General features: G+C 47.6%; 1 protein-coding gene across 4 annotated transcripts in view; it reads right to left on the reverse strand.

Moving 5' to 3' along the window:
* AGRN (agrin) overlaps window positions 1–14,589 on the reverse strand; it is a 244,839-nt gene that overhangs the window by 35,628 nt on the left and 194,622 nt on the right. For all 4 annotated transcript variants that reach the window (XM_081015949.1, XM_081015950.1, XM_081015951.1 and 1 more), the window contains 6 exons: window positions 13,361–13,525; window positions 7,743–7,886; window positions 6,447–6,571; window positions 5,228–5,333; window positions 2,777–3,145; window positions 1,385–1,519 (listed from right to left, as the gene is read on the reverse strand). In XM_081015949.1, coding sequence (XP_080872075.1) covers window positions 1,385–1,519; window positions 2,777–3,145; window positions 5,228–5,333; window positions 6,447–6,571; window positions 7,743–7,886; window positions 13,361–13,525 — 1,044 coding nt within the window. The remainder of the gene's footprint in view (window positions 1–1,384; window positions 1,520–2,776; window positions 3,146–5,227; window positions 5,334–6,446; window positions 6,572–7,742; window positions 7,887–13,360; window positions 13,526–14,589) is intronic.

The raw sequence follows: 14,589 nt of genomic DNA on the forward strand, positions 1-14,589 counted from the left end.
AATTTTATAAATTATGATGTTGCCTTTTAATCTCACCTTTTCTCTAAACTAAAAAGCCCCAGATGGTATAATCTTTCTTCCTAGGGAAGTTGCCCCACCCCCTTGATCATTTTGCTTGCTCTTTTCCAGCTCTACCATATCCTTTTTGAAGTGTGGTGACCAGAATCGTACACAATATTCCGAATGCTGTCGCACCAAAGATTGGTACAACACCGTTATAAACGGTTACGAAATCAGTTTCTTCCCTAATGATCCCTTTACACCATGGTCAGGCCTTCAGGAGCCTTTGGACCCAGACATTCCAGCCACCATACTGAACTCTCCCTCTTCCCCTGCCTTGGCCCTCAAACCCCTCATTGTTATCCCCAAGGCCACAACAGCAGAGCACACAAGGAGCCAGGCAGGAGCTTCAGGGCAGCTGGCAAAGTAGCCCTCCAGATGTTGATGAGCTACAACTCACCTCAGCCCCGACCAAACTAGGCCAGGAGGATTTGGGCTGATCAGAAATGGGAGTCCAGCAACCTCTGGAGGGCCGTGGTTTTCCCAATCCCTGGTCCAAGGGAATGTTTACATTGTCAACATTGAATGTAGGCTGAAACAGGGTTGACCGCCATGGTTCGCCTCCTAGAAAGATCTGAAGTTTTGTGAGGGAACTTAAGGCCTGGTCCCTAAAACAGAATTACTTGACCCAGGGTTCACTGACAGTGGAGAAGTAGGTCAGGAAAAACAGGTTTGAAATGAGCTAGTCTTCAAACGTCGCCAAGGACAGAGTAACAATGCTGAGCAAATTTCACCAAGGTACATGGCCATCATAACCCTGGAGCCTGAATCCTCAGCTCCAGGGGATGAGGGCAAGGACTTTGAAGCAGAAGAGGGCATGCAGGGTCAGCCCCAGAAGCGCTTTCGGCCCCCACCCCCAGCCCGAGGATGTGATCCAGAGGACTCCCAGGAAAACGTGAGGCTCCCTTGCTCCATCACAGCAGGAGGTTACTGGAGAAGACTGGGTCCTTGAAGTAGAACAGCCTCTTAAAACGCAGCTGGTGCTACCAGTAAGGCTGTTCCTGCTGCTACTATATAAGGGCTCCGTTATAGCTTGTTCCTTCCCAGAACAGCTTCAGAGCTCTGTGTCCCTGGACCTTGCCTTGCATCCATCCCAAACATGTGCCTTGCATTCCAGCCTGAACCTTGTCCCACACCCTGGCTGAGCCATGCTGTACCTCAGAGCACAACAGTACCCTCTTTTGCAAAACTACAATTTGCAGAGTCCCCGGGCTGATAGTTTAATGGATTTTAAGCAGAGCTGGGATTCTGTTCCCAACTAAGGCGAGTTATGGACCACTTTGCCCATGGAAGGCAGGCTACAATTGAACAAAACTATATTTACCTGGGCAGTTGCTTCCCTCTGCATCGGCAGCAGCTGTCTTGCCATCAGAGCAGCATCCCAAAGGGGTGTTATAACACGTGGCCCTCTCTATAACTGGGGTGCTCGTGACCCTTGCTTCTTCCATCTCCTCGTCCCCTGCATAACAACAGGAAGAAGGCTTTAAATCTTTGGGGGGGGGGGGAGAGGAAGAACTCTTAGGATTTTAAAGTTCCTACCACAAGAGGTTTCTTTGTGGAAATCCTGTTGTTTTCCTCGATCAGATTCCTGCAGGACAGGTCTGTGATAAAAGGGCTACCACGTTTACTGTGAGGAAAATATTTGCAAATTTGCCTCTGAGAAGAGTCTTGCTCGGTCAGTTCAAAAGGGCTTTTCTCACAGGGGCCAATAATAATAATATTATAATAATTTATTATTTATACCCCGCCCATCTGGCTGGGTTTCCCCAGCCACTCTGGGCGGCTTCCAACAAAACACTAAAATACAATAACCTATTAAACATTAAAAGCTTCCCTAAAGAGGGCTGCCTTCAGATGTCTTCCAAAAGTTTGGTAGTTATTTTTCTCTTTGACATCTGGTGGGAGGGTGTTCCACAGGGCGGGTGCCACTACCGAGAAGGCCCGCTGCCTGGTTCCCTGTAACTTGGCTTCTCGCAGCGAGGGAACCGCCAGAAGGCCCTTGGTGCTGGACCTCAGTGTCCGGGCAGAATGATGGAGATGGAGACGCTCCTTCAGGTATACTGGACCGAGGCCAACAAGATGCCCCAACGGGAAGGCCACAAGCAGGACACAAGCACAACAGCAAATCTCCCACCTTGTGGCCCCCACCAACAGGCATTCAGAGGCATGGCTGGTAGTCAGTGAGAGCTTTCTCCTCCATGAATTTGTCTAGTCCACTTTTTAAAGCCATCCCAAGAGAATACAACGAATAAGAACGAAAGGAGAGCCTTCCTGGAACAGGCCAATGGCCCATCATAGTCCACGCTCCTCTTCTCACAGTGACCAACCATGATGGGAAACTTGCTAGGTGGACAATGAGAGCAACTCTCCCCACTTATGATTCCCTGCGTTTGGCATTCAGGGGCATTCCACCTCCAACGTTGGAGGGGGAATATAGCCTTAAGTGGCTAGTAGCCATTGAGAGTCTTGCACTCCAAAGCCAGATGGACAAGAAACTTGCTGTGCAGGGCCCAACAAGACCCTGATCAGCAAAGCCAGCCTAAAAATGTGGTTCCCCCCTTCCAGAGACATGGCCTTCTCTGCAGTGGCACCCAGATTACAGCATGCCTTTTTAGGTATAAAATGCCTGGGAGAATGCATTGCCAGGCCAATACGACCCCTTTGCACGGTACTCAGGCAACAAAAAACTGACATAAAAACGGCACAGCCAGCTCACCAGTGGAGCTTGCGCCACTGCCTTCTTGGTCGCCACTGATGCCCATCTCTGGGTCCCCACTGCCTTCTGCGCTGCCTGGCTCCACGTAAGCTGGCTGGCTGGTGACTGGGACAACTGGGGCAGTCGACAGAGGTCGGATTGTGGTCTGGCGGACACTATGCGTGGTCCAAGCAGTTGTGGCTGGGCGAGGGGAGGTGCTGATCCGTTGCGTGACTGGGTGGCTTTGTGGGGAAGCCTTGACTTCAAAGTGCTGGGAGCTGCCTGGCGTCCTGGGCAGCTCAGGAACCTGGGGGGTGGCTTGAGGGGTTGGAGGGAGAAGCGATCCCAAGGTTGCAGGTGGTGTAGCGTGGCTGGCATGAGTGATGGATTCTGCAGGGAAAGCAAAAGGAAGGCAGTGGTTAAGAGGCAGGCCAGGACCAGTCAGGCCTGCAGAACACATCACCTGCCAAAGCTGGCTCAGCCCACAAGTCACATATGGGGACAGAGAAGTGGGTGAATAAATCTCATGGGTGCTGCTGTCTGTAGTTGCAAAGCACTTAGTAGGCTATCATAAGAACGATCTCCATTGAGTGGCTCTCCAGGGTTCCAGAGTTTCATAGCATCACCTGGAGATCTCAGGGACTAAACATGTGACCTCTTGCATGTAAAGCAGGCACTCTACTACTGAATGAGGGGCCTTCCCTAGTTTTCAGATTGGTGACAAGTTTGCACGTGTGACACATGGTCTTCTTCATCGCCATGTTAAAACTGGGGGGAAATAGTTCTTTTAGTGGTGGTGCCATCAAGACTTTGGGGCACCTGTCCAGGGCCCCACTGGGCAGAAGGGAGCAGGAGGGACCTCAAATACAGTAGGATGTGCTGACTGCATGTTGGAGTGGGTGAAGTAATGCACTTTATTATTTAAACACACACACACCCTGCTACACAAAAAATGGCCACGGAGTCAAGAGTCTAAAATGACTTAGCTCCACCGCTGATTGTGAGATAACAGATTTCCAAAGAACACCTTTGGAATTTGAGACCTGCTCCCATACCAATTTGTTTGCAACTCAAGTGAGTACATCAGATTGGCTTGCATATCACATGCCAAAATCAATAACCTCTCATCAGGCACCAAGGCTCAAAAGAGTGTATATATTTGCTCTCTTTTGTTTCAGAACAAATCTGATATCTGGCTTTTTGACAATTACAGGGTCGAAAAACCTGAAGGCTCATCATTAAGATTTGAGCCCTGCTTATTACATTCATACAACATTGGAAGGCTGAATAGCTCCCAGACCTTAACTCAGACCTTGACGGCAGCTTTTGACATTTGGATCTTTCCACTGTTGTTTTTTTAAAATGGACATTTTTAGCTGTGGATCTGTCTCCTGTCAGCCCCAACCAGCATTGCCAATGGGCAGCGATGATGGGAGTTGTAGCCCAACATCAAAAAGGTCACAGTATCCCCATTCATGTTTTGTGAGGACCAACTGGGACTTATAAGGCAGGTTTAAAAAGGTAAAGGGACCCCTGCCCATTAGGTCCAGTCGTGGCTGACTCTGGGGTTGTGGTGCTCATCTCGCTTTATTGGCCGAGGGAGCCGGCGTACAGCTTCCAGGTCATGTGGCCAGCACGACTAAGCCGCTTCTGGCAAACCAGAGCAGCGCACGGAAACGCTGTTTACCTTCCCACCGGAGTGGTACCTATTTATCCACTTGCACTTTGACGTGCTTTCGAACTGCTAGGTTGGCAGGAGCTGGGACCAAGCAACAGGAGCTCACCCCGTTGCGGAAATTCGAACCGCCGACCTTCTGATCGGCAAGTCCTAGGCTCTGTGGTTTAACCCACAGCGCCACCTGCGTCCCATAAGGCAGGTTACAAAGGTAAAAATAAATATATAGTCCTGTGTCCATTTTAGCTGGTCCATAACCCCACAACTGCATCCCCAGCACCCCTGGTAATCATAACTGATTGTCAGTAGTAGTTAAAAAGAGCTGTTTAAAATTTGATGCCTGAGTTTGATCCCCACCCACCACCCTCCCTGTCCCTTTTCCCTTATATGTCTTTTTTTTTTTTTAGATTGTAAGCCTATAGGCAGGGAATGTCTTGTTTTACCTGGCTGCATATAAACCACTGTGGGACCCTTTTTGGCTAAAGAACAAGGTGAAAATGCAATCAATCAATCAATCAAGTTCCTATCTATCTCTCTATTAATGAATTAAATTTATATGCCAACTTTTCCTCCAAGGAATTCAAGGTGGTATACGTGGTTTCTCCCTCCCCATTTTCTGCTCACAACATCCCCATGAGGTAGGTTAGCTTTGAGATGGTGACTGGCCCACGGTTACCCAGTAAGCTTTGTGGCTACATGGGAATTCGAACCCTGGCGCCCCAAGTCCAGGTTCAACACTCTACAACCATTACGTCACTGCCCAAACAAGAAGCTTGACATGGTGCTCGTGTATTTACCTTGGCACTGGCCGAAGTGCTTCACCTCTATGACCTGCCCTTGCCGGCAAGCAATGGTCCTCAGCTGGCACTGGTCACCATAGGTCACTCCGTCCGAGCCGCAGACCTAGGATATTTGATCAGATTTCATATTTGTAATTCCACTTTTCCACAGCAAGTGTGTTGAGATGAAAGCAGCACTCAGTAATAATAGGATTAAAAATTAAGGGGCCATCACAGTCATTATAGCCATATCAAAAACACAATAAAGCAGAAAGCAAAACAATTAATCAAAACAATTAATGCAGTGGCTGCTGAGCATCAGCCCTGAGCCTGTTGACATATGTGTCTATGTGAATGAGTGAGAGTGAAACAGATAATGGCAGTTCAGACGCATAGAGATGGAAGGGACCCTGAGGATCATCTGGTCCACTGCAGGAATATGCAGCTGTTCCTTACAGGGATCTAACCTGCAACCTTGGCGTTATCAGCACCATGCACTAACCAACTGAGCTATCCAGGTTCTCCAGTGGAGAGGCAATAGGGATGCTCCTCTGCTGATACAACAGGGACAGAGATCAAAGCCCAGTAGGATTTGGAGGGGTATAGGAACATAAAAGTGTAAGAACATAAGAAAAACTTGCTGGATCAGTCCATTGGTTCATCTTATCCAGCATCTTGTTCCCACAGTAGCCAACCAGGTGCCTGCAGGAACCCTCAAGCAGGGCCCAAGCGCCTCCTGTGGTTTCTAGCAACCAATATTCAAAAACAATACAGCCTCCGACTGTGAAGGCAGAGTATAGCCACTGTGGCTAATAGCCACTGACAGCCTTATCCGACATGAATTTGACCAGTTGTCTTTTAAAGCCTCCAAGTTGGTGGCGATCACCACCTTCTGAGGGAGCAAGTTTCATGATTTAACTATGCACTGAATGAAGAAGTACTTTCTTGGCAACAACTAACACGAGAAGAGAGGGCAGTGGAAGGTGAAGCAAGGTCAGGTTGTAGTAAGACCACAGGTGACTCGAGTTCAGCTGTAAATAAGCTCATCTGTTCCCCCAATTTGTAAAATGAGAACAATAAATTCTAGGAGTTGTCTCCCATGTGATGTCCTAGTCAGAAGAGTCTCACTGAAATTAATGACATGACTAGCTTAGATCTACTAATGTCATGAGTGCGTGGGTGGGTGGGTGTCCTATGCTGAGTAGGGCTGAGAATGGACACAATTGTGTCTACTTACCTTGGTCATGTTGGCCTCCATGCAGAGTGGAGATGGGCACTCACAGTGTGCAAAGCCATTTACTTCCACGCAGGATGCCCCAAACTCACACACCATTTCAGTGCAGGACGAGGGTGCAGATGGGTCTGAGTAGGGTAGGATAAATAACAGCAGAGGCATGGCATGAAAACACATACATCTGGATTTTGACTAACATTTGGTAGGTCTTCCTTTGCAGATGATGGAGGCGGCATGCACACCACACATCTAAGCAGTGGGGAAGTGTTCTGGGGTCACGAGAGGTCACTGTTTCTGCAGCAGGGTCCCTGTCTCTAGCATCCTAGAGCTCCCCAATCTGCACGAAAGGGGAGCTTCTTAGCCACTGTATGCCCCCATGCTAAGCATTTAGGAACACTGAAAACACAAGGTGCTTCCGTTTCAAGAGAGTGGTGTGCAAGTTCTGTTATGTAGGATGGAGCTGCATGGGAAGCACAACTTAAGGCCCCCCCGAAAGAAGATACTGGAGCACTCCAAATCCTTTGTCCATGTACGTGCACAGGCTGAAATAGTAGATCTAGCTGAAAAGCAATATATGGAGACTTGCATTAATTGTTGCAATGCACCCCTAATTAATATTGTATAATCTTAGAAGGAAGGGACGTGGGTGGCGCTGTGGGTTAAACCACAGAGCCTAGGACTTGCCGATCAGAAGGTCAGCGGTTTGAATCCCCACAACGGGGTGAGCTCCCGTTGCTCGGTCCCTGCTCCTGCCCACCTAGCAGTTTGAAAGCATGTCAAAGTGCAAGTAGATAAATAGGTACCGCTCTGGCAGGAAGGTAAATGGCGTTTCCGTGCGCTGCTCTGGTTCACCAGAAGTGGCTTAGTCATGCTGGCCACATGACCCAGAAGCTGTACGCCAGCTCCCTCGGCCAATAAAGCGAGATGAGCACCGCAACCCCAGAGTCGGTCACGACTGGACCTAATGGTCAAGGGTCCCTTTACCTTTAATCTTAGAAGGGTGTGGTTGTGACTACCATGAAGGAACCTTGCACTTCTGATTATGCCATTACACTGCTCCATTTATAAAACACATTTAAAGCACATGACTCCCCCCCAAAGAACTGTAGTTTGTTAATAGAGCCAGGAACCCTAGGATTCTCTGGGGGAAGCAATGTGCTTTAGGATGTGTGGGGCGCACACAGCCAGAGAGGTGTTGAAGCCATATTCACAAACAGTTGTATTATACCGCAATCTTGGGTTCTCCAAACCAATGTGGGAGAGGAAAGCCCACGAAGAAAGCAGCCCCTCCCCGCTCACCTTTCTCGCAGCCAGACATTCCCAGCTTGCTTCCGTTGGGACACTGGTTGCATTTCATGCCAGTGATGCCGGTTTTGCAGGAACACAAGCCTGTCATCTGCTCACAGTCATCGCGCACCGAGCCCACGGGATCACAGTGGCAAGCTTCACAGGAAAGCAACAGGATGGGAAGGAACAAACTGAATTTATGACACAGAAATGCCCCCCTCTCCCTCTGGCCCTATCCAGTTAAAGCTCTATGATACTACTTTAAACAGCCATGGTTACTCCCTTGGAAACTGTCGTTTGCTAAAGGTGCTGAGAATTGTTAGGAGGCACACACCCACCCCTTCCCTTCACCAAGCTATAATTCTCAAGTGGTTTAAAAATCACTCTCCCTCTTCCCAGGGAAGTCTGGGAATTGTAGCTCTGCGAAGAGAATGGAGGGGTGTTTGAGTCCCCTAACAACCCTTAGCACACTGTCATAACAATGCATCATTTAACTTATAGATTTCACTGCCATACGAAAGTTTTAAAGGGAAATGGTAACAAATGCCAGTGGGGGAAAGTACATCAAATGCCAAGAGACCATTCCCTTTTGCTATGTGCTCCACTCCACCACCAACTGAAAATATCAGGCAGTAACAATGAGAGGGGGCTACTGCCTTCCTGCCCCACTTGTGGGCTTCCCAGAAGCACCTGATGGACCCACTGTGAGAGAAACAGGACTCTGGACTAGATGGCTTTTGTTCTGCTCCAGCAGGGCTCTTCTTGTTCTTTTATGTATTCAAGATATCCTTTTATTTATTAAATATAATATCTTTATTAATCCTGCCCTTTCTCCCAAAAGAGCCCAGAGTGGGGGTGAGGGCAAACATTTCTGTGATTTTTAAAAAAATATCATTTAAAATAAAACAAAAACTTATTTAAAAACCTCTAAAACACAAGAAAAAATTAAGAACAGATGCAGCCAAACATGCAGAGTTTTCATCAGGCCACTAAAAGGGTACAGTGATGACGCCTGCCTTATATCAATGGGCAGGGAGTTCCACAAAGTACAGGTGCTGCCACACTAAAGGAGTCATTCCTAAAGCATCACAACAGTGCTTCAAATGTGTGGTTTGGATGTGACCATCATTTGTTATGACAGGACAGGAACTGCCATCTGTGTGGCATTTGTGGAAGTGCAAACCTCAAAAATGTTTATGTATGAGTTAAGGCCACCTCTTACATTCTTAATGGGCTGCATGGATAGTTGAGGTCAACATGGAGGGCCATGTATATAGCTGGGTGCAGATCAAGAATAACTCACAAGGTGTCAGTGAAGTTAACTCTTTATTCAAAGAAACAAAACAGCTCAGGCCTAGTAAGAACAGCAACTCCCCAGTAGTTCTTGCCCCAATGAGGCAGTTGCAACCTGAGACCTCGCTGCCTGATCTGTCTTTGCTCTGCCCTCTTCATACTTCTGCAGGTTCTGGGAGACCAAGGGGGAGGGGAGCTGATTACAGCTGGAGGGGGATACTCCTTGGATTCATCATCAGCCTGCCTCATCTCTGCCTCTTGGCCCCCCTTCTCTCCAGCCTCCACTTCTGCCTCTGATTCCGGACTGCTCTCTGCCACAGCCTCTTCCTGATCACTAAATCCTGTTGCCTCTTCAGCTTCTAGCACCTCCTCCTGCTAATCTGCTCCCTCTTCTCCCTCTGACACTCATTGTCATCCCATCACCAATCTCCTGGCTCTGAGTCTTCTTTCCTTGGGGGTTCCCCAGCTGGTGCCTCCCACCATTCCTCTGCACCCAGCCAGTCTTGTAAAACTTCCAATCATGACCCCAAATCAAAGGGCATGTGTGCACACATGCAGATGTTCTTGGCTCTATTCTCTAGGCACACCAGACAGACAGGCAAATCCTGACTGCAACCCCGAACCCACCCCCAATGAATTTCCCAGCTCTCTGTTGAGCGTTTAAGAAGGGAATGGGAGGGAGAGGGGCATAAAGTTATAAGACAAAACCACTTATTGTCTGAAAACTCTCAATGGAAAACAAAACTCTCTGGTTCATTTTGCAGACAGCGGGTTCCTTTTGAGAAGGGACAGCTGGGTTTGGGATGGTGGAGGATTCATCAATCCCCTTCCAGTCGTCAGTTCCAGTGGTTAATGAGTGATGCCATTAGATGCACACATCCCAATTCCCAGCGTGATCTTATTAGCTCTTAAGCCTACTGTGAGCGTGGGCTTTTATAACTTTAATGAGGTAACACTTGTTCTCAGCACCCAGGATGGAACCCAAGAGTCTCAACTCCCAGTTCAGTGCTGAACTCTGAGGAAGGGCTTGTTGTTTTTAATCGCTGGGATGGATAAAGCCATCTCCATTTGAGGAACGACTGCTTCAGAACAATTCGGATCCATCGCCCAAGAGAGAAAGGAAGAGGGGGATGGTATCACTATAATAATTTCTCTCTCTCTCTCTCTCTCTCTCTCTCTCACACACACACACACACACACACACACACTTCTTTGTTGTTTGCTATCCTTTCCAAATAACTCTTCTTCCCATGATAATTCCGCCCTCTCCCCGTTCACAACCTTATCGATTCCTTTGCTTTTGTCTCCAATGGAGCTTGAAATTAACACAGCCTTCCCCTGCCTCCACTTCTCTCTCTCTCTCCCCTAACCCCCACCACCACCACCACTTGCCCTATCGCAGTTCACTTCCTTATTTGCACAGAGGAATAGCCTCAATACAGATCTGGGGAAAGTGATCAAGATTGGGCTGTATCCCTTGCCCCAATTTCTCAACAGAAATATAAGGGGCCATCTGGGGTGTCAAAGGAGGGGTGGAAAATGGAAGACACTGGTGTGCAGTGCAGGGTGTGCAGTGCAGGGAACACTGGTATGCAGTGCAGGGGACAGAGAGCTGGGTTTTTAGCTAGGGGCGAGCAGAAGGAAAACAGCATTCCACCAGCAAACTACCGGCCTATTGGCCTGGAGTCTAAATTAACCCAACCAAAAGTTACTAGCCTGCATTTTTTTTACTCCTAAGAATGAACAGTACATGTCATTGGCTCCAGAGTCCAGCAACAACCAGGATTCAGAGTTAGGTGCTAAGGAGCTAGACTGGGTTCTTAGCCCTGAAACGGAATATGCAGACCAGGAGCCCTCTGAACCCAAGGCCGCAGCACTAGTGCCCATAGAACTGGAAGCCAATAAATCCTCAGTTCACTTCCGTGTTGGAGCACAAGTTGCATTGCTTACTAGGAGCTCTCCTTGGTGCTGAAGCAGCCTGCCTACCTTGCTGTTTTGCACTGTGGGCTTGTACAGTGGACAAGGATAGGACAGAGCACTGCTTGCTGCTGAGCGGAGGAGGTAGAACACCCTTCTCCTCTGCACCTAGCAAAGGAATGCAGAGGGCTGCCAGAGGAGGGGTAGAATGCTGTCTGCCTCTTCTGCACCCCACTCACCTAGTGACCTATGATGACCAGAGTTAGGCAAGTGGCGACCTTTTAAGTTGTGGTACCCGGTCAAGAAAGCTTACCTGGTACCTCCTTTCATAACCACTAGGTGGAGCCTTTTTAATTCCCCCTCTTCTTTTTAAGGCACTACTTAACTTGGGTTTTACTATGCTGTTGTGCTTATATAGTGTTTAGTGTGTCAGACTGGAAAGTTGTAGCAATTTGAATCCCCCCTCACCCATGAAGCTCACTGGATGGCTTTGGGACAGCCATCATATCACTTAACCTAAGCTATCTCACAGGGAGGTTGTTAGGATAAAGTGGAGAGGAAGGGGGCAAGAACCACATAAGCTTCCTTTAGCTCCTTAGAGTAAAGACAAGGATATAAATGTAAGAAATAAAATTAAATAAAACATTGATATAGTTATTTGTATGTGTGAATCTGTTCTTTTTGTTTTATTGTTTTTAATTTCGTATCACTGCAAGTTGCACTGGAAGTAGATACTCTGAAAGATATTTGTTGTTGTTTCACATTAATAAATGTAAATGTAGCATGGTGGATGGTTCATCAATTTTACTGAGCCTTCAGCCATGTGTCACCTCAGGAATAAGAACTAAAAGCTTATGAAGTGGAAGGTTGAAGTCTGCAGGAAAACCTAACACCTTCAAGCTAGGAACAAAATGTAGGTTGATTCCTATTCAGTCAGCTGGCAAAATATTCATTTCTACAGCTGGAGACAACAGGCGGGATTAAATTTGGGGCTTCTGCTAACATCTGGAGGAGAGCAAGAATACATTTCTCATGGGGACTACTACTAACATCTGGCTAAGTGAAACCCAAAATGGTTATTACTAACATCTGGAAAAGAGAGTGTCGGGTTTCTCCCATGGCCAGCATCTGGAAGGCATCAGAACAAATTTCTCTACCATCTGGAGGAAAGGAAAGGTATGTTTTTGCAGAACATTATTATTAGAAGGGGATTGGAGGGGGAAAGCTTCCACTTAACATCTGGAGTTTTCAACTCCCATGAACTAACAAGACGGAATTGGTCAGATCAGCTTCCTCCAGCCTGTTGACAGGGCTTTGCGATTTCCCTTGCCGCAAGGCCTGCTCCACATCTTACAAGCACAGGCTCATCTGTTTCAAATTAACACACAAGTTGAACCTAAGGCAGACCTTTTGTAAATCTGGCTCCGTGCTGCAACTCTTTGAAAAACAACTTCATGCCACATACAGTGGATGTGACCTGACCTCCAGACCTGGACGTTGTTATTGCTCACAGATTTGGTCTTGCAGGGCGCGGGCATGGAGTCTGTCAGCTTCCAAGGAGGGTTTGCTCCTTGTATGACTGCCAAGGCCAAAACAGTCTGAAAATGAGCAGACCTCAGACCAAGAGCATGGGAGTCTGCTGATGGCAGCAGTAATCCAAAACATCCGGAGGGCACCAGGTTGGAGGCGGCTGTTCTAAGGTCTTAGGCAGGTCTTCCCCAGCCCAACAGGGAGATAACCTTCTGCATGCAAAAGACAATTGGATATGTGAAACTGCCTTATATCAAGTCTCATGGATCCAATTAGCTTCGTATTTTAAAGCACCTAATGGCCTGCCACATGGAAAATAGAGCAAGCTTGTTTTCTGCTACTCCACACGGCAGGACCCAAACTAATGAATTCAAATTACATGAAAAGAGATTTCTGCATTTCAGTGGATTGGCCAAGATGACCCTCAGGGTCTCTTCTAATGCTACAATTCTATGATTCTGTGAATCGTTAGGAATAACTTTCTGACAGTAAGAGCTGCTTGACAGTCGAACGGACCCCCTCAAAAGGTGGTGGACTCTCTTTCACTGTTTTAAAAATAGTCATCTGTCAGGGATTCTTCAGCTGTGATTCCTAAAATTGGACTAAACGACCCTTGGGGTACCTTCCAACTCTAAAATTCTATGATTTACCATCAGACCCTTTTTTTTATATGGAGGTGCTGGAAAACAAATGAACCTGGGATCTTCTGCATGCAAAGGGCCTGATTTACTATTGATCTACTGCACCTTCCCAAGAGCATGCGATCAAAATGCAACGTCAACATTCACTCTGCCACCAAACAGCTTTGCTGATGCTGGGCAGGAGTCATGCAAACCTCCAGGATCTCCTGGCAAAAATTTCCCCTTCGTGGTTGAGACTGCAATACTCACGGGTACAGCCACTCTTGCTGTCGGTGACAATGCCACGGAAGTTCCAGAAGCCCGGCTCACAGCGGTCGCACTTCAGGCCCCCCACGCCAGGTTTGCAGGAGCACTGCCCCGTGGCAGGGTCACAACTGCCTCCATAGGAACCGTAGGGGTTACAGTGGCAGGTACCTGCAAAAGACGGGTAGGAGGTCAGATATGTTTAATAACATAAAAGGGGCCCTGCTGGGTCAGAGCAATAGCCCATCTAGTTATAAGAACGTCCAGTTTCTCAGTGGCCAGCTGGATGCCTGTGGGAAACCCACAAGCAGGACCCAAGCACAAGAGCACTCTCTCCTCCTGAAGCTTCCAGCAATTGGTATTCACAGGCCTTGCTGCCTCCGACTGTGGAGGCGTGGCATAGCCATTGTGGCTGGTCCAGCATCCTGTTCTCACAGTGGCCAGCAAGATGCTTCTGGGAAGCCTCAAGTCAGGATCTGACGTCAAATGAGATCTCCCCACTTATGATTCCCAGCACCTGGCATTCAGAGAAACGCTGCCTGGAGATACAACATAGCCATCTCAGCTAGTAGCCACTGCCTTGTATTCTACAAATCTACTTGCCAAGGACAAGCACCCAAAGCAAAACACTTAAGCAGCACACAGATCCCGTCCCCCAAGTTCTGCAGAAGCTGAAGTGAAGCTCAGAAAACAGCAGAAACTCTCTCAAATGGCTTGGAAAAGACCCTGCTGTTTCCTCGAAACCCTGGCACATGTGAAAGTAAGCTTTGCCTCTCTCCTGAGCCCTTTAGAGGAAGAGAGGGCTTTGTGCAGATCACAAATAATAAATAGCTAGTATATCATGCCAACCTTTGGAAGCCCTCAAACATAGTGATTGAGAAGAAAGAAATGGAGGTGGGAAAGAACAGTGGTAGCTGTGGAAATGTTTTGTATATGCTTGCAAATCAACAAAGGGCACAGAAAAGCCACAGGATTCTGGTTCCTAAGAATCTGAGCCTTCTTTCATATTTTTAAAAAATGAACCAGTTTCCGTGACCTATCTAAATTATGCAGGATTGTGTGATTGTCTTATTTTATACAGCATCCTACTTTTATTTGCTTTTTATAATTTATAATGGGGGGTTGGAGAGCAATGGAGGTATGCCGTTGTGCTTTATTCAGTCTCTTCTCTAGCTGGAAGCTCAGCCAGATGGGTGGGGTAGAATAATAATAATAACAACAACAACAACAACAAC

The sequence above is a fragment of the Podarcis pityusensis genome (assembly GCF_964106645.2).
Source record: "Podarcis pityusensis genome assembly, chromosome: 8".
NCBI lineage: Eukaryota > Metazoa > Chordata > Lepidosauria > Squamata > Lacertidae > Podarcis > Podarcis pityusensis.